We start from the raw sequence: 20,250 nt of genomic DNA on the forward strand, positions 1-20,250 counted from the left end.
GAGGAGATGTTTTGTGAATTTAGCCATCGGGCTTGCCGCTCGTGATAATGATGGATGTGATGACGATATGACAGCGGCGGCATTGCCCTATGGCGGACGGCATGTGTACGACGTATAAGGATCTATGAATACGGGACCGATGATTGCTATCATGAGCAGCAGAGCAGCACCGTGCCGCAAGAATAATCAGAGGAAGTAAATCCTCAAAGACATAAACACCACCACCAACAACAACAAACATCATCATCATCAACAACAACAACAACACTGTAGCAAGTTTCGGTCACTTGCAAGTAGCAAGTGACTTTGGCGTTACGCGGCTAAGCACGAGGCCGTGGCAGCCACGTTTCTATGGGAGCGAAATACAAAAACGTCCGCGCATTGGAGCGCGTTAAAGAAGCCCAGGTGGTTCAAATAAATCTGGAGACTCCCCACTACGGCGTGCCTCATAATGAGATCGTTGTTCTGGCCCCTGAAACCCAATAACTAAATTTTTAAAAGTAAAAGACAACACGCTGATGTTCTATTGCGAGAGACGTGATATCGCGGGAAAGAAGCCGGTCGCATATGCCCCGGTGAGTGCGAGTAAAGCTGTTGTGGCACGAACATATCGCACTTTTCGAGAATGATGAGTTAGGACTGGGGCGTTGAGGAAGTTTGCGCTGCGCTGTACCCACGTGCTATAGGCGCGTCTGTGCGGGCTGGCGACATCGCGGCAAATGTTGGTGACGAGAAAGGAGACACACAAACACACACAAAATGAAACAAGACAGGTCGAAATGGTCGGTCAGAAGGTAGAATATCATCGTACATTTGGGGTTTCCTGTCATTCAAAATCATTTAGCCCATGAAAGGAAACAACCTGCCATGTTTTCGACTTATCATGTGATTGTTTTATTATGTTCGCAGATATGTAAGAACGAAAGCAATACACTTCATAAAAAAGAAAGCAAGGCACGGGCATACAATTTTGCAACGAGAGTGAAAGAAGGAAACCTTCAGAAGCTGCATGGTTGTCTCGGTGTTCAGTTTCCTGGATCGAGGAGGATGGTAAGACAACGCGTGCATATATAACCGGAGCGGCAGCTGTTATTCCGTGGACCGCACTGCACCACTGCTTTAACTGAGTCTAAGTTCCTCGGTGTCCTTGTAGTTCTCTCGCTGAAAGAATTTCGACTCTTCGAAAATGAAGGTGCTGCTTCTCTGTGGACTCGTCCTCGCCGGAGCTATCATCGCTGAGGCTGCCGGTGGTAAAGAACTGTGTGGTAAGCAAGTTTTTTCCTTTCTTCTGTCGTTACTACTATCATAGTCATACTTACTGCTATAATATTAATAATAATAATAATAATTGGTGACCTCTAATCCGTTCAGGCTCCGTGGAGCCGCATATGTCTTCAGCGTTCCTTGACACAAGCGAGAACGTTAACGTAAAGTTAACACACATATCAAACATTTACACCTGAAAGAGAAGAGCGCGCATTACCTTTTACGAGTATATCGGATTTGACAAAGTGTAGACCAGAAAAGACGGCCTAGTGACGCCTTTAATTAAGGTTGGCTTAACGGGCGGCTCCATCTTGAAAGGCTGTATAAGCGCTTGCTTCTGGTTACGAGCATTTTGGTATAAAGAATAAATCTGAGCAGTTGCTTATGCGTCGTTCCATAAGCGCCTGAGATGTTTTCATGTAGTATAATGCTATCAGCTCTTACGTAGGTGGAAGCATCCTTCCACCTATGTAGGACTAAGTGTCTAAGCGAGCGTTTAGGTTGTAAACTGTAATAGTGAATTCTGCTGGTGTGCACTTTGCTGTGTGTCGTATCCGTAGTTCTCTACCGGTACGAGTCGTACGTTCTCTCACGTCTCCCAAGCCTTTTATTTTTTTTTTCAAATCTTATTCCTCATGTCAGAACACTGCCCCGCATTGTTTTCGTGCTTCGGCGTGCTATCGAATCCTAGAGCAAGCAGCTTCCAAAACTGCCTAATGACGCTTCGTTGAAAAACCTTAAGAAAGTTTGAAAACCGTTGAAAAATTTAAGCAAGAGAAAGGGCCCACAGAAAGATGGAGACTTGAAATAACAAGCAATGAGCAAACAAAGAAGTCTCAGCCCAGAGCCGCGTTTCGACAAGGGCACCTGACGAACCCTTTGTCGTAACGTTCGCTTCGGGCTCAGGCTTCCCTTCTTCGCCCACTGTTGATCACCTAATTTCAAGTGTCTTTAAGTTACGTTGCAAGTTATATTGAGCAGAATGGTACTTCTTACAGCGTCTAGTTTCAGTTAGTTAACTGACGCTTCGTTTCTTGACTTCATGAAAATGGCATTCGATACTGACAATGTCGGCACATTTTATTAAATGATTTGTGTGGATACCTTTGGTGCTCGACGGTACCAGCAGTGCACACAGTGGATGGAAACAGCTGCAGAAAGTAAAACAAACACAGCCCCACGAATGGACTGAAGTTTGCTGGGTAGAGCAACCTTTGCTTCCAGGCAGTTTCCCATATAATCCTGCAACATAGCTTATATAATACCTCTGGTTAATACAGAAACTTTGCGTCCCAGACAAATCTGACTATAGAGCTACTCGTTTAGAATAACGGAATATAGTGAAAAGCGAAGAAAATACATAAAATATAAATCTTTTTTCTTTTTCTGTATGCGTTACTAATCAATTAATGGCAGACGTACATTCGATCCATACGGGCGAACGAAAACGCGCATCGACTGTTTCCCTTGTCACTGCAAACTGTAAAAACAAAAACAGAGCTCTTACGTTCTTCTTTAGGGTTGTTTTACACTCGACGTATAAGGTGCCCAACGTTGGCACTTTTCGTTCATATACTGAGGACGTCTATTTTAACGACATTATTATACAAGAGCATCTATAGTCTTCGCTCATTGTTATCGTGTCCACTGTCTAGAAAGCGTTTGCATATTTAAGAGGCACGTAGACAATGGAAAATCTTTCATCCTTGCAAAACATGTACATAACTTAAACAACATCTAATAACTAGGGTCCCACTAACGAGGCACGAATTTAGTTGCGTATATTTGCATGACAAATAAAACCAAGCTGCACTTTCGCTTACCGCAAGTGCAAATTGCAAGCGCCAAGAAATCCTCCAGGGGTGGATTTGCAGTAATTTCAAGCTCCTATACAATTTTTTTTCGTCTACAATCCCGGGGAACAGCTATTTCTTTCCCATATCACGCGAGTCAGTCATCGCCATATAATGCACCGAGTTGCACGCTAAATGTGGGCTCAATAGAAGTAAATCTGGCACCGGTGTCTGCGTGCGGGCTGCCAGTGTAGCGACCATGTCATTATAGGAATGAGGGGCAGTACATCGGTTTGTCTAAGCTTTGTCCTTTCGGCTTCGGGCCCAATCTTGTGCTTCCTTATACTAAACTTCAACATATGTTGTCATCGTAAATTAATTTTTTGGCATTAATTACTTTCATTTAGCGTCTGCTTTCAACTAATCGATTGCTTTTAAACCATTAAAATCAAAATAAACTACTTAGAATTTATGAATACGTGATACTGGCGAAATTTGTTTAAATGTAGAAGTGTTGCGATTCATTTACAGGCTAGAAATAGCGCTACAGATGGAAATTAGCAGCTAACATCAAACACCTAATATGTTTAACAAAACTGTGGGGGGCTAGCACCCAACACACATGAACCACCCGCAAGGAATGGTTAGGTCAGAACCAATGGGCCTCCTCAACAAAGCCTATTCAAATCGAGGAAACTCCATGAGCGATCTCAGAGTCTCACTGCGGTGCAACGAATGTAGTCGCGAGATTAGGGCAGTGCCTTGCTATTTGAGGTTCGAGCCGGTTGCCTCGGGACCAGAACATACCGGAGCAAGCCTCGCAACTAGATGAGGCATGTGTATGCTGCAGCAATTATCCGGATACCACTCAGCACATCCTAATGGAATGCAAAGGGATTGACCCAGTGAGAACCGTAGGTGACGTACACCTTCCAGAAGCGCTTGGGTTTAAAGTGGACGGAATCATAAACCGGTCAGCAGTCGAGATAAGCAAGAGCCGTTTAGAGTATCGGTGGAAAAAAACAAGCCGGGAAGAGATTTATACAACTGATCTCTTAGAGTCATAGGTAGCGGTACAAGGTAGATCTTGAGAAGAAAGAAAAAAAAAACGATTAATCAGATGTACACAAAAATGGCAAATAAATACATGTATAGCATACCTGATTAAATCAAGCCGGTTAGGTGGCTATTTGTCAGCGCCCGGTTTCAAAGGGGGTGCCATTAAATTCATCATCATGATCCTCATCATCACCAGTTACGAACAAAACAAAAGCGAATGTAAAGCGCCCATTGGAGCGTGTTAAATTCGTGTTGAAATTATACGACGTTCGCAGCCACAGTGGTGGCGTGCTCACTTTTTATTTTGGACCAATAGCGCTGCAGGCTATTAAACAACAGGAACTGGGGTGCGCTCCAACGAACAGCGTAGAAAATGAAGGTCAAATTCTCATGCGCAAAGCACGGACTTCGCCACCGTGCTTCGTCACACGGGGCTTACTGACTCGACAGTAAGAACTCGGACGATGCAATCATGAAATGGTCCTGCCGTTTTCGAGCTTTTAGAAGCAGTAGCAAAATTTCTTCATACTTTCCGATCGCGTCCGAGCAAGCCACTCGCGCTGCCCAGTCTCAGAGTTCACAGGCAACGAAGTTTGCTCGTACTTTGTATTTCTCATAGAGAATGCTATAACTTGCATTCCATGGTCATCATCATCATCATTCGGGGAAAAGCAAAGTATGCCACCGTACCACTGTTGTCACTGCCTGTTGATAATGCTAATAAAGCATTGAAATAGGTTGACATACGGTGTACGTTTGGTTTACTTGCACTATGTGAACTTTGTGGGTCCAGGTCCTTGCTTTGTGGCTCACAGGGGTATACATCTAGCCGGAGCCGCAAGCATATGTATTAGCGATAGCATTATGCTCTGTGCCGCTGTTTTATAGGGGTATGTTCCAATTTATGCCAGCATTGAAGACGGCCTTTGGCAGAGAGCTGGGCTAGTTAGAATTTTAACATTTGATGCATAACCAACGTTTCTGGGGCAATCTCAAATACTGAGACAAGACGTCCATGTCCTGTTGTCTTTGCTTGCCTGAATATTTTCTATTTTTCCAAGAAGCACCGGGGATTTATCAGCTGAAGACGGTATAATTTGACAGCTAAGAATAGAGCTTCGAGTCTTAGTATTGGAATGCGTTTGGAACGCGCTTCTGCGACTTCATGCTATTTCACTAAGACAAAGAAAGCTAAGAAAATATAGCCACTGCATTTTAACGCTTTGCGCGTGCGAATCCATGAAAAACATATGAATGAAAGCCTGACGGCTATCATGACGCAAGCAAACTTTTCGCCCAACTTACAGACAGGCTGTTCTGTCGCCATCTTGTTCGTAGAACAAAGTAGCCAGCAGATTTCTTGACTTCGATGCTGCCATCACGAAGCTGCCTTCTTTGCCGGCTTCGTGAGAATTGGAGCGAGACTTGAGATGGCCACTGTTCTCTTAGCTGTCTGTGTAGCCACCTACGACGTGTTTTGGAAAATATTCTAAAGGATCGGTGTGCCCAGCACTGTGTTGAGCGTTCCACAGTGTTGGAATTAGGTCGCATGTTAACGCTAAAGCAAACATTTTGAGCTTAATGATACGTGTTGCGTTTTCTTTCTTCAAGCCGTGCTCGCGTCTCGCTGCCTGCCAGCATCAGGTGGTAGCGAAAATTCACAGATTAACATTACATGGACCAGCAGTAAGGTGACGCGATTGTGCACGGCTACTCACTGCGTTGAAGCGCTTGTCAAGAGGGAAAGGAAACTTGAAGGTACGGGGCGGCCGTATACGGCTGTAAGGGAACACCAAGTAATCCTTCACTATAAGGACGCCTCGGTAAGGACACTTTCAGAACTGACATCAGGCAGCCTCACTGCAATGAAAGGTTCCGTACGGAGGGAAGGAACGTTTTAGAATGTGTGCCTTAACCGAATGAATGGGTCAGCGGAGAATTAAATTATCATGCATGCACATGTTGGGTACACAGTTTCTTTTTCTTTCTTTTCTTTTCCTTTTTTATTTTCTCTTTACTTAATTTTTTTTACAGACATGAGCTCTGACGGAATCAAGGATGTCATGAAGTGTATGGCTGAACATGCGCCCCCTCAGGTACCACCTCACTCACTCAATTAAAAAACCACCTTTCAGTTATTATAAAATATACATTTCATGTAAATGAAAGCAAATAACTTCCCACGCTTTCGTAATTATTTCTGCCACATCATCGTTTACTAATCCAGCACTCTCCTTGCAGATGAAAGAAAAGGCTTTCGAGCTGATCGGTGAGAAGGGAGACCACATTGCCGAGACGATCAAGTCGAAATGCGATTCGGGTGTGGACTTCGTAAGTACCGATTCGGAAAACTGTGGGGCACAAAAGATTGTTTCGTTTGTTCGTTGTCAAGCTATAAGCTGATTTTTGTGTAGCCGAAAAACATGGGCGTTTCTGAAATTTTAAGGGACTGACAGTGTGGGTTCTTTGTGTCTCACAGGAGACCAACCACCGCGGGTTCGAGCTTAGCGAGCCGCAGGGCCGCGTCAGCCGTCGCCTCCTGCACCGCTCGCGCGCGAGCTCAGAGGCCGCAAGGGGCTACCGAGCGACGCACGCAAAAACACAGTAACGCCTTGAGTTGACGGAAACCGTTTATTGAATCCGTTGGCACCAGCACTGCACAAACACTCGCGCGGAGGGGAACCAAAGGGGTCCCGCACCAGGGCGAAAATACAATAACAGGCGCCTATAGCACGTCGCTGCGAGAGCGCAGGCTCAAGCTGGGACACGCCGCTAGGAAAAGTTCCGGCGGCTATGCTACTTTCTCTGGCGATAACCAATGGGTCAACTCGCGAGAGCTCGGGCAATCTCCTTCGGCTTGGGCTTTCGGCAAGTGCGGCTCGGCGTGGTACGACCTCGCGCGAGCACTAGGCACCGCTCGTCGGCTAAGCGTCAGGAAAGGATCAGCACAAAGTACGCGCTCCCCGCACAGGCAAAGGCACCGTGCGCGAGCTCAAGTCCTCGTCACAAAGGTGTCGGCGAACGAGAGGAAAACATGTACGTACCCTGCGCCGAACCCGGAGATAAGAGAGTCACGCTCAGTAACTAGCAGCCGATGCGGCTGCGTAGTGACGTCAGCACCCAGCCCTCACAGCAAACCACCGCGTGCGGAGCGCCACCGCTGGAACCGGTTGGGAGCGCGGCAGGGCATAGACGAGGGACGGCAGAACAGGTGAAGCCCGCGCAATGGCGCCGGCGCCTCCCTCAATCCCCACAACCGTTAGGTTATAGCACTGAAATAAATACCAGCGCTGATTAGCAAACTTTAGACGCAGTATAGGTCAGAAAATTACGAGCTGTCCGCTTATAGACTGTATTTTCACGAGAAAAAGAAAGAGAAAACAGTGCCGTAATACACCTTGTATGTCGTGTGTCCCAGCTAACGCTCGCCAAACTGTTTAAAGAAAAATTTTGTATGAAAAACACAGTGCAAGAAGTGATTATAAGACCAACGGTGCTAGGTCTTCATAGGTATGAATACCGAAACCCGTCGGACTTATCATCGTATCTTGCATCACATTTTTAATATTTTTATTTATATAGCTTGGCTAAAGTTAGCTGAGACACCCTATATACATATGAAGATCTCAAGCTAGAGTTGTTATAACAATTCAGATTGATACAAGGTAAGTCCTCATATGATTCCTCTGCTTAGAGCCATTACATACATCATGAAAGAGGTCAGCCACTAAGTGCAACTCATGATAAAGAAGAGTTGAAAATGAATTGTAGCGTTACAAAATACGGGTTGCGTGCGCCGTTGAAACTGGCGTTGTTTGCAAGCTTTATATTTGCGTTATACGGGAATTTACAGTTGCTGTCAAGCCCAAGGGCTATTGAGAGTTTCGGTGGATGTTCTATCAACAGTTGCACGGAGTACTTCTAGTTCAATTCCGCCACGCTCTTCGATCATGTGATTACACTTCGAGTACGCGTCGAGGAAAAATAAAATCAGTTTTTGTCTGCTTGCACTATTTGGTTCTGAGAACAAATGACGTTCACGTAGTGTTTTATACATAAGAGCTACCTTTTGCCGCACGTGTCTTTATTATAAGAATCCACTTGCGACGTCTATCTCGCACCAATACTGGAGGCAGTCACAGATGACTTTCCACGACTGCGATCGCCGGTCTCAGTTGAAGTAAACTTTAGTTTACTTCAAGATTATAGTTGAAGCTGCCGGTGTGACGTGCACACGTTCCAGGGAGCCTTCAAACAGAAGGCAATAGAAATCTGCGAGCCCAAATTGCTTCCTTCTGCGAGGTTGCGCAAAAGCCCCCCATCGCGATTGCAAAAATTTGATCCCGATCGAAAGTGCCCCTGTGACTCCAGTATAACACCTCTCAACTGCGATTGATCTCAGCACCCGGTTGGCTAAACGGTCCCTGGAAGAGTCCGTGCAACCGGGGTATTATTTCTGTGAAAATAGTGAATTGTTTTACAGGAAATAAATTGGCAGGAAATTGTAATCCTATTATTAGTGTGTATTATGGCAGGCCAGAGGGCGTCTTTATGCGAGCATTTGATAAATGCTTTATAGAAAACATAATAGACTATTTTTACTTCTTTAAGCTTTCTTTATTTTATTCAAATTGTTAAAGTTACGCATGATATTTTTTTCTTAATTACCAATTTAGGCGTAATATTGAGAAATCGACCTCGTATATTATGCGATGAGGATTAGTATATTGCCTCCGTCATTGAACTCTCTTTTCGTGTTATGCTTTTAAGGACCAAAAAGTATTTACAGCCGCTTTGGACACCGTGAAAAGACAGTGTGATTTTATTAAATAAACATTAAATTCTGGTGTTTTACGTGTCGTAACCAGGATATGATTATGAGGCACGCCGTATTGGTGTGATCCGCTCTAATTTTGACCACATGAGATATTTTAACCTGCACCCAACGCACTGTAGACGAGCGTTTTGCATTTCGTCCCCATCGGAATGCGGCAGGCGTAGTCTGCTTCAAACCCGCAAACTCGAGCTCACTGGTCGAACGCCATAATCACTGGGCACGGTGGTGGGATGTTATGAGCTCTTGGCAACAGTCTCTTTTCAGCTTGCTCCTTTTTTTTTGCTTTCTTGAGATCTCCTTCACACAGGTTATCTGGATGATTTGAGCTTCGTTTTATCATAGCTTTAACAGCGCTCGATTAAATGAAATTTCTTCGGAGGGCAATCTCTTTCATGACATTTTCGCACTGTGTACGACATTCTTGAGTCACGAATATAGAGTGGTGGAGCAGAAACTCGGTGTTTCATCATGGCGCATATCAACAATATTGACGATGCCATCAAGTCCGTTAAGCCAGGTGACACCCACCAGTTATCTTTTAAGGACAACTATTATTTTATTTTGTTTCTTTGTGCTGAGACTTCTTATCATGGTCGACGAAACCATTACACCTTTAACTGTGCTCCTTTTTTTCCATGCAGGGCGAGATGGTTTCGATTATTTTCTCGGTGAGTAAGCGTTCTCTATATCTATATGCTGGAGTACATTCTCCTGTTTCTTTCTATGAACCACATCGAATTGAAGCTTATATCTTAACACTCGCTTGTCGTAAACCTTCACGAATTTTGAAGGTAGCAACGCATGAACTCTTTCGATGAGGGGCCTTGCAGTGCCGAGCTCAAAGAGGAGACAGAGGCTGAGAAAAGAAATGTGCGACACCCCAAAACTTAAATGTCACCTAGCGTCGCGCTATAAATCAGAATTACTTGTTTATTTTTAATGGCACGGAAATCTTCGGAACATATATTAAGAAGCATCAAAAGCCACTCCTTCCAGAAACAGCAGTTCGAGTGATCTCCCGAACGCCAACAGTTTCGCAGGAAGTCGACAGCGGAATTATTTTATACTGTTGTGTCGCTGCATTACCAAATACGCAACTGGAATTGAAAGTCATGGAGAATCTTATAGGAAGCTAAGAATCGACAACTATAAGAGTTGGGAATGTGCTATATTGAAAAAAGGTAGCGCGAACGGTGTAGGGACACAAAGAAAGGACAACTACACGAGTGTTTACTCACAACTAGTTTGAGATAAACAGAAAATGTATAAAATCATAATAGGTAAAAAATGAAAGGTCACCGGCAGCTTATCAATGACTGGAAATTATTCGGGGAATACAAGTTTTCATTAACACCATTCAGTCATTCCCATTCCACCGCAGACTGCAGTGCATGCGCCTGTGATCCTAATTTTCATAACGCAACCATCGAGGCTAGTCATCGTAATCAGACATAGTGTGAATTCATTTCACATGAAAAGAAATGGCGCAACATGTGAGTGCAAGACATCAGTTTCACTTTTTGGTACAGAGTTTGCGTTCCTAACAACAACTTGTCATGTTCCCTGAATAGTTTCCAATCATTGTTAAGCTACCACGTGATCCACGTGGTAAGCTAGTTACCACCTGATTAAAAAGAAAAGAACTGGTTGTTAATATTACTCGTATGTATGTTCTTTGTATGTCCCGTTAGCGCTTGTACTTTTCTTTTTTCATTTTAGGAAGTGTTTATGGCAGACCATATTTTAGTGTAGTTGTTTCTTCCCATTTAATAAATCAGATGATTCACTTTGGATATTCTGTAAAATCAACCCGATTTAATTTAATGCACCAATGAAGTATAAAAACAAGTACTCACTTTGGGAACTAGGTGGCAAACACCGTCCACGTCATGACTCCCTCTAATGAATAACAAGACAGCTAAATCGATTGTGTCACATGCTTGGAAGCCGCATCGCCGGAGGGGAGCACAATGATAAAAGTTTTATTGAAACTCATGAACATGATTTATGATGATACCGTGTGAGATTAAATAAGTAAAGCTTGTTTAGTAAGAGTACTGCCGCAAGCGCGTCCATGTTTTCTCACTCTTGTGCTCTTCCTCTTTTTCTCTAGGAGAAAGTTGCGGAAGGTATTAAGGCGGCCTACCGCCAGTGCGTGCCACCCACCCCGTTGTGAGCAGCAGCATTCAGAAGGAAGCAAGACTGTTCTTGTGGGCTCGTGCAATGCAAGCCAAAATAAACGCGGAAGTGGAACGTATTCACGAGTCCTTGCGTCACTTATTTACTCATGAAAGCAACACAGTGTCCTTTACGCGGCCATTCAAATAACCTCAGGGACTAGAAAACACTCGTCGCACCACATACGATGAGCTAGATGGAGAGCCTTTAAATGCTCTTTCAGAGTGCCCAACATATATCTCATCAGCATTTCATTTTTCCCATCGGCTTGTCAGCTTCACTACTGACTATACTATCCGCTTTCAAATATACACCCACAAGCGGGTGTATATTACCCTCCTCCCTCCCAAGGACACACACACACACACACACACACACACACACACACACACACACACACACACACACACACACACACACACACACACACACACACACACACACACACACACACACACACACACACACACACACACACACACACACACACACACACACACACACACGCACACACACGCACACACACACACACACACACACACACACACACACACACACACACACACACACACACACACACACACACACGCACACACGCACACACGCACACACGCACACACCACACACCACACACACACACACACACACACACACACACACACACACACACACACACCACACACACACACACACACACACACACACACACACACACACACACACACACACACACAGAGAGAGAGAGAAAAGAAAAAGAACCAACCTTTTTCCTCACCGGCGCTCAGGCTTCCCTCTTGGTATCAACTCGACTGCTATCACACTAACCAGTGCACGAGTGCCAGCCGATCACGGAGCACACTTAAAAGCCTTAAATTTAAGCAGGTAAATTCTTGTGGTTTACGTGCCAAAACCGCCATCTGATTTTATTATAAAGCACGCCGTGACTCCGGACCCCTTGGGGTTCTTTAACGTGATACCTAAGTACCCGAGCGTTTTCGCATTTCGCCCCACCGCGGCCGGGAATGAACGCTCTACCTACATAGATCTCAGTAGCGCAACGCCATAACCACTAAGCTCCAGCGACGGATGATTATTAGGCTGCTTCTGCATACGCGAAAATTCAGTCTCCTCGTTCCAACTTAGCTATGTAGTTGCAACCCAGCTATGACAGATGCATGGTGGAGGTCTTTAGATTGATATTGACCACCTAGGGATCTTTACCGTGCACCGATCGCTTGGTATACAAGCGTTGCATTCCATTCGACTGCGGTTGCAGCAGCCGAGAATTCAGCTCGGGATCTTGTGCTCAGCACCAGAACTCCGTACCTATCGCGGCGGGTGACACTTTTTCTGGCAAGATTAAGAAGTGCGCCGGTAAGTGTGACCAAATAAAATAGGGTCGTCTAATGAATAGCCCTATCAATTAAAACCGCAAGTAGGCCGCGAAGCTTTTATTAAAAAAAAGAAAGAAACATCGTCAAGGAAGTAGAGTATTGCGTTTTAGAACCTTTTAGAAAATTAGGGTTGGTTGAATTAAAAAGGTAAATCCATGTATTTTTTCTACAACAGGTTTCTGTGCTCGCTTTTATAGGGCTGAATGTGTAAAAAATATTCAAGTCAAAAGTAGAAAAATTTCTTGTTGTCGTTCATTACAATTCCGCTCCGCATGAAGCTTTGAAGGTGGCCGATTTTAACTTGTGGTCGTTCTTGGTGTCAGTTACGCATCATATGAAGCCCTTGAAGCTCTAGTGTTCTAAATGTTCATGGAGGTGGGATAGTACTGCGTAAAATGGCCACTTTTTAAAATAAAAAGGATGAATGCCAGCAAGCCGGAAAGAAACCTCTACATGCGTTTGGAAAATTAGACAAGTGACTCAGCGAGAACATGAAGCCCAAATTCGATTACAAGTGAATTGGGTAACAACATCTCTGTGAGTATCAATACAATTTATCACTAATAGACGTTGGCATAAGGATTACTGTTGATCCCCATGATGCGTTTAATTCCCTCTTGTTCGCACCAAGAAGAATGCGCTGTTTCTACGGCTATAAATAGAGAAGGCTGCCCCAATGGGTCGGTCAGGCACTCTCAATTAGGAGCTGCAGCATTTGTCCCCAGCAAAATCTAGTTGCGATTACATTCAAGACATCACATTTGACGTCGAAGGCAGCATACCGAACTTGCAGTCCTGCGCGCAGCCCTTCAATTCATCAATCAGGAAAAGCCTCAGAAATGGTCCATCTTCTGCGATTCTAAGGCAGCAAAACAGAACTTAAACTGTGCTAGGGACGAGAGACCGAAATAGAAGAAGACAGGACGAGCGCAGTGTGTCTTGTCCCTAGCGCAGTTTAAGTTCCCAAATATGTCTTACCAACTAGCCTCCCAACACACTCTCACAACGCACAGAGTTTACTCTTTATATTACGCCGGGGACCCCACGAACAACTTGTCGCGGGTAGAAGATAATTGCCCATCGGGCATTTGAGAAAGGACATGACATCGTCTTTGAATGGTTTCCAAGTCACTGTGGTGTCGTTGAAAATGACCAAGCAGATGGAGCCGTTGGGTCTGCTGATGACCGTGTTTATTGAGTTGCTATACCGATGTTAAGAAAAGACGCAGCTTGAAATCTCCGTACGCTTACTCGGGAGCTTAGGCTGGCTCAATGGAATTCAGCAGGCTTTATAAACGAGGGCCCTTGTTCCCTGGATTCTCATACGAACCTCTGCATTCCGCACAGCTTACCCCAACGAAAGGTAACTCATTTTCCCCTATGGCTTAGAGTAGCCTTCACTAATGACTACTAGCTCCTATTTAATTGGAATGGCCACAAGTCCACAATGTGAAGTTTGTGGGTGCAAAGAGACGATAGTGCACTTTCTCTGCAATTGTCGTCGTTTCAGTGCACAAGCAAAGTTCCTCAGCACCCTACTCGACAAGATTGACCACCATCCCCTTACCGAAGCCACAATTCTTGGACCCTTGTCTCAGCCACCATCGGTCCGAACTGCTTTAAAATTAGCTAGTGTGCTTCTTAAAATAAGCGGGATTGATCGAAAAACTATAGTATGTGCGAACTGATGGGTTCTTTATATTTATCTTCTCTTGTATTCTCATCTTGTCGGCTTTTACCCCATCCCCCTGTGCCGAGTAGCCAACCATGCAGGTACCTAATATGGTTAACCCTTCTTCGTTTCACCTGCTGCTTTTCTCTCTCCCTCTACCGCGATAAAAGCGTGGTTCTATTCATTAGTGGAATATCGCATGTGATTTCTTTTCTACAGATACCTTCAGACTTCTTTGGTGGCATTTAGAAGGTCCCCGAGCTCACTTTTTTATATTAGTGTGCAGAAAAAAGAAAAAAAAAACACTGAAAAACGCGCACAAATTAATGTAAAAGTTGTAACGGGCCTCAGTTATGTATCCAGAGAAGAAAGGGTCGGACGAACGGGACTCATGGTCATCGCAATACGAGCGTTGCAGCAAAGACGACTGCTTTCAAACAATGTTAGCAACGGCCCTGCCTTCGTGAGGGCCTTGACAAACAAAGGCCTCCTTGTCGAAAGGTTGGCTATACCGGCTAGGGCTTCCCTTTTTTGCCCACTATTCCCAAATTCGTCTCCGCTTCCCCGTGAACCACTTGTCCCTATGGATTTTCGAACTTCTTTAGCAATATACGGAACCTGCGACCAAATTAACAGTCACTGGAATCCCCGTCCCTAAAGTTCATAGAATAGAGTTTCATGTTCACCTGCAACATGAAGCGTGTAGCTTTTTTTCTAGTTCAGACTGCATTGGGTAGAGGCATATACCCCCAAAAAGCTACGGTATTATGTATTCACCATGTTATAGAGCTAACCTGAAGGATTACATAGAGTCTTGGAGTTAGCTCCGGCATGTGTGGTCGTAAGCAGGAGCCTCAAACTCAACTATTATGTCTTAGTTTCTGCGTCAAACGTGCTTGTTCACCTAAATCAAACGCATGGGTGCATGCCCAGATTACTGATAAGCATTAATTAAGACATGTTTGCGTAGCTGGACAGCGTTAGCTGGAATGCCGATGCAGAACAAAGGTATTGCTCATGCGAGAACTTCCATGCCAAAGAGAAGTACTCAATATCCACCAGGAGAACTCAATGAAAGGTAATGGAGTCAGTCATATAGTATATAATAAATCAATTGGAGCAGGCAAAGATGATGCAAAAAAATTCAATGTTGACAAAAGTTACACCACACAGTATTGAGAAACACACGTATGTCCGTATGAACAGTCTCTTAGTAAGGTACATACACTGGTATAGTGCATATTAGGTTACTCATAACCCATAGCTATGGGGCGTAGTTTTAGGAATTCCTTAGCTTATATATAAGACAATGGTTGAGGATGTGTGCAACGTATCAATACATCCCATAAAATGCGTGAGTTGTTCGCTTACTTTGTGCATAAACAAAATTCAACAAACCACTGTAATTATTGCTACATGGCAGGGATCTTACGTTTCACATTTCGAAATAAACACCTGAAATGTTTTCGTGTATGATATCTATCAAGAGTTGCTCCTTAGGTATAGGACGTGAGACGGCTTCACAATGGTGTGACCGGTGTCTAAGTGGTACGCAGTCGCTTGTTCAATAGAGTGTATATTCTTATGCGAAAAGTAGTTGGTATTTTGAGGAAACCTCATGCCATAAATAGTTCAACCATAGTTTATGACTACCATAAAATTTTATGAGCCACTGAAGGAAGGTTTTCCAGCCTGTCTAACCTGTGGAAGTGAGTGCCACGTAATCCTGAGGCATTCCCTTTGACTATAGAAGTAATGACTCCACCGTTAAAAGCAAGTATTCTATGAGTTTATCTCGCTGATAGCTCTGTTTATTTTGTAGTAAACTTTTGAAGAATTAGACTGATTAGTTGCGTTCGGCGAACAGAAATTCTATGCATGCATCGCTTCACAAAATGCCCATTTTACAAGCGAATATGTCTTGACTGAGGTATCAATTGAGCTCAATTTACGTCGGTATCGAAGGAGCCAAACTGAAAACACTTGCGTACAGCATAACAATAACAAAGGGTTGTAAATAAACATGCAGCAGGCACCGCGTGAGTCAAAAGACGACTGATTTCAAACAATGTTAGTAACGGCCCTGCCTTCGTGAGGGCCTTGACAAACAAAGGCCTCCTTGTCTAAAGGTTGGCTATACCGGCTAGGGCTTCCCTTTTTCGCCCACTATTCCCAAATTCGTCTCCGCTTCCCCGTGAACCACTTGTCCCTATGAATTTTCGAACTTCTTTGCAATATACGGAGCCTGCGACCAAATTAACAGTCACTGGAATCCCCGTCCCTAAAGTTACTGCTTTGTATGTTGAGGCTTAGTTTAGCACCATTTTTCCTGACACCACTTTTCCTGACTCAGCGACACTACAGACGGACACGTGTTTAACATGTCGCAGGCGAACTTTACTTTCTCCTCTCTCTCTCTCTCTCTCTATATATATATATATATATACATATATATATATACAAGAAGAATGAGGTGGTGGAAGGGTAAATGCTCAAAAACACACGGAGGTTTGGGCCAAAGATTTGGAGGCAACATTCGCCATTCGCGGAGCACATGCTAAATGTCATCACGATATCTCGCAACAGGGGAAACACAGTCTTAATTATGGCGCGTAGCATATCTGCATCTTGCTAGCGGAAGTTCTCAATATACACTAGAAATGGCGATTGATTATCGAGAGCACATACATCATAGACGCTGTGCTTTTTTAAGGTTTTTATTCCATCATATTCTAAACACAATGTGGAACAAGAACTTGTTCTGTTTTTTGAACTACGCTATTCTCGACAGACCTCCCAACGGACTTGAGTACCTCTCGAATTTTTCCCATATACTTACCGTATATCTTACCGTATATCAGTAAAGGACTGCTATTCTAGCTTCTTTACATGCACCTGCCCAAGTTGTTTAAACGCATTATTGCTCCCTGTATTACCATATTTTAAGAGAGAAATTCAGCACAAACTTTCAGCATGGTTTTAGTATGGTTAAACTACTAGTGGTTCATTTGGTAAAGTTATACGCCGGAAAGATTAATCAGGTTAGAAATGTTTACCTTCCCTTAATCTTAATTTTGTGGATTAAAGTTTAACTTGCTAAGCGAGTTCAGTTTCTCTTCAACTGATGGAAACAACGCCGACTTTCGTGTCACAGCGCACCTGACGGGACAGGACAGTCCGTATGTCTTATGGTGGGTACTGAGGTCGTTGTGCTTACTTTTATTAAAACATTACCGTGTTACTGCTAGTATCTACTAAATATAATAAATACTGCAAGTTGAAGCAAAAATGCGGTGGATGTAGCACACCATTGGACTACCCTGACCTTGTCACAAAGCTTTGCGAGCATCATGGAATCCCTTAGCTGCTGCTTTGGTTCCTAGCAGCTTTTCTCAAAACTAACTAAATTCCAGTAAAACGCCGTAGCATTTGACTCAAGTCTGCCGCCATGAATGTATTCTCTGCCTGCAGTATGGTGAAAGTGCCAAGTTTTAACTTGTTAAGGGCCCCGTGTTGCAGAAAATCCGGCGTCGGCGCCGGCGTCGGTGTCGGCGTCCATGGCGGAGAAACTCATCCCCAACCACCCCGACCACGCAGGCCCTTCGCGTGGCACAAGGTGTTAGCCAAGGAGAAAATCATCCCGAACCACCCCGAGTGCGCAGGCCCTCCGCGTGGCGCAAGGTGTTAGTGAACAAAATTTGAATTTCTCACAGTGAAATCCATCAGAAAAATGGTAAAGTACGACTTAACCACAACCTACAGACATGGTGACGTCGCTTTGTAATTTGAATGTATGAGAAAACATAATTCTGTTACGCGGAAACTCAAACACAAACCCCTTTTCCAACATTTCTACCATACCAACAACGGCGCGCTCGGGTAGGGTACATGCGAAAATTATATCCAGATGGCGCTCCCATCCTCGGCAGGTCAAATTGGGACTTAGCCTGCCTAATGCGTTTTGGACACGGGCGCGCGTCGGGGCAATAGCAAACAATTATTAATATAATAAAAAGGGTCCTAGGGCCTTTACATTTTAATATAAGACGACTTATATTGCCCCTGAAAAAACGTCTTTCCAGCAATGTATTTCTGTTTAAAAGTGAAGCCGACTTTAAGGGGATCGGTGTAAGCTTGATCTTTGTAAGCTGGCTCTTAGACGTTCTGTGTTGCAGTGAAGCCTACTCATAAAGAAAAATGCGATCCGAACGGGGCCCGATAACGCTATCGCGTTCCACTCTTAAAGGCGAAGCTTAAGCGTCTTCCAATTTTTTTAAATGCTACTAAAGTGTCACCTCTGATTAAGGGTTGGAATCACGAAGCAGTTGACTTGTAAAAACTGAAGATTCCCTCTCACTGACTGGTGCGATAAAGGTCCTGGGCCTTCTAGCCTCCAATTGGGTGGCAGATTTTAAGCATTCATTGCGTGGTCGCTGTGGCATATATTCTTCAAACTTGGATGCTCCATCGACATGCGAGAGGGAAACGTGACAGCAAAAGTAAGGATAGCTGGGCGAGTTGTTGTGGTGGTATTAGTAAATACAAATATGAATAGAAGAAAAGCCAAGAAAGCCCATGACTATCAGCTAAAGTTTAAGAAAAAAAAAAGAACTGTGTACACAAAACCCTTCACTCGATCAGACCAATTGGATATGCGTCCGGTCGTTTGTTTCCTTGGTTTTCGTCTTTTAGATGTTTGAACCATAATAAAACATATGGCAGCACATACGAGGATTGACAGAAAATCCGTCTTTGTTGCTCCTCCAGCAAAGGGTGGCAGGGACCTTTTCGAGCGACGACGTAAGTCTTGTGGCTTTGGTCGAAAACAGCGGCGGACAGGGTTATTTCACAAAACGAAAAATGCGCCTGGTATTTTAACTTGGATAATTCGCTTTTATCCCCTAACACCGGAGTTCGCACGAAGTTAAGTCAAACATACAGCGGCGTGGCTTCTGTTCGGCTGGAATGCATTTACTCAACAATCTTAAGAAGGTGATATCTAAATATTTGACTTGGGGTGTCCACGCTGGTTGCGTGAGACAATACACGGCAGACTAAGCATACATATGGCGACAACCACGAAAGCAGAAACTGGATATAGTGCATTTTATTGTTTTAGATTTTAAAGCGAACTCTTCTACGCCTACCACTTACTATACTGCCTACAATTAACATTTTACTGTTTCCTTTTACTTTTGTTTATTGCAATATCCCTTAGATAATCATTTCCCGCCAAGGTATAACTTACTTGCTTAAAGTGTTACAATTCCCTTAAGTATGCAGCACTTATTGCCTCCTTGCACGAGAGAGAGAAAAAGCACGGGAGAGGAAATGCACAAATTGATCTATATTAGCATGGTTATACCATATTGTACCATATTAAGCTCTCACTGAAACCGCTAGAAAAGTTTTTTTCTTTTTTTTTTACGAATCCGAACTTCACATGGAAATTTTATTGAGAGCTGGCTCACAGAATTCCTCCACAGATTCAGGAATGGACGAGATAAAGATCACTCTTTTTAAGTACCTCTATTGTATTGTCATTTACCAGCCAGTGGGATTGCCCATCCTCTTCGTGGTGAGCACGTGCGCTTGTAACCCAAAACACCGCGTCAAACGGGTGACTTCTGCAGGTTATACGGGAACGAAATTATTTTAGAAATGTATTTTGTATGCTGCTGGGAACACACGGTGTCATCACAACACTAAACGTTTGGTTGTTTGATTAGGCTCAACGAAACAGCTCGTGCACACATTCTGTGTACAACAGCATAACATAATATCTTAAATACTGGTTGCTCTCTCTCCCTTTTCAGAGATAATAGATGGCTCACCCCCACCTGCTTCGCAGCCCTGCATGCATTAAGAATATTAAGATAAACAGGGCTGAAGTCTAGTGAGAACTCCTCCCAAATCAGTCGACAATAGCGCGCCACTCGCTCTTGGACAAGCACAAAAACTGCGGCTTGTAATTATGCATTTTATTAAATTATTGGTTTTAACATTTCAAAACTGCCCAGTGGGTAATGAAGGATGCCCTATGTGGAGAGC

General features: G+C 43.9%; 2 protein-coding genes across 5 annotated transcripts in view; both read left to right on the forward strand.

The window, feature by feature from the left end:
- Window positions 1-20,250, forward strand: part of LOC119436783 (uncharacterized) — a 147,216-nt gene that overhangs the window by 75,035 nt on the left and 51,931 nt on the right. The gene's annotated exons all lie outside the window — the stretch shown is intronic.
- Window positions 1,083-20,250, forward strand: part of LOC119436787 (uncharacterized) — a 23,702-nt gene continuing 4,534 nt past the window's right edge. Inside the window, exons 1-5 of one of the 4 annotated variants that reach the window (XM_049659985.1) lie at window positions 1,088-1,265; window positions 6,153-6,214; window positions 6,360-6,449; window positions 9,597-9,623; window positions 11,069-11,212. In XM_049659985.1, the coding sequence (XP_049515942.1) occupies window positions 1,187-1,265; window positions 6,153-6,214; window positions 6,360-6,449; window positions 9,597-9,623; window positions 11,069-11,131 (321 nt within the window). In that variant the 5' untranslated portion in view covers window positions 1,088-1,186 and the 3' untranslated portion in view covers window positions 11,132-11,212. Of the gene's footprint in view, window positions 1,266-6,152; window positions 6,215-6,359; window positions 6,450-9,596; window positions 9,747-11,068; window positions 11,213-20,250 lie in introns of those variants that run through there. The other 3 variants (XM_037703776.2, XM_049659986.1, XM_049659987.1) reach the window with 3 other exon arrangements.

The sequence above is a fragment of the Dermacentor silvarum genome, chromosome 1 (assembly GCF_013339745.2).
Source record: "Dermacentor silvarum isolate Dsil-2018 chromosome 1, BIME_Dsil_1.4, whole genome shotgun sequence".
Lineage (NCBI taxonomy): Eukaryota > Metazoa > Arthropoda > Arachnida > Ixodida > Ixodidae > Dermacentor > Dermacentor silvarum.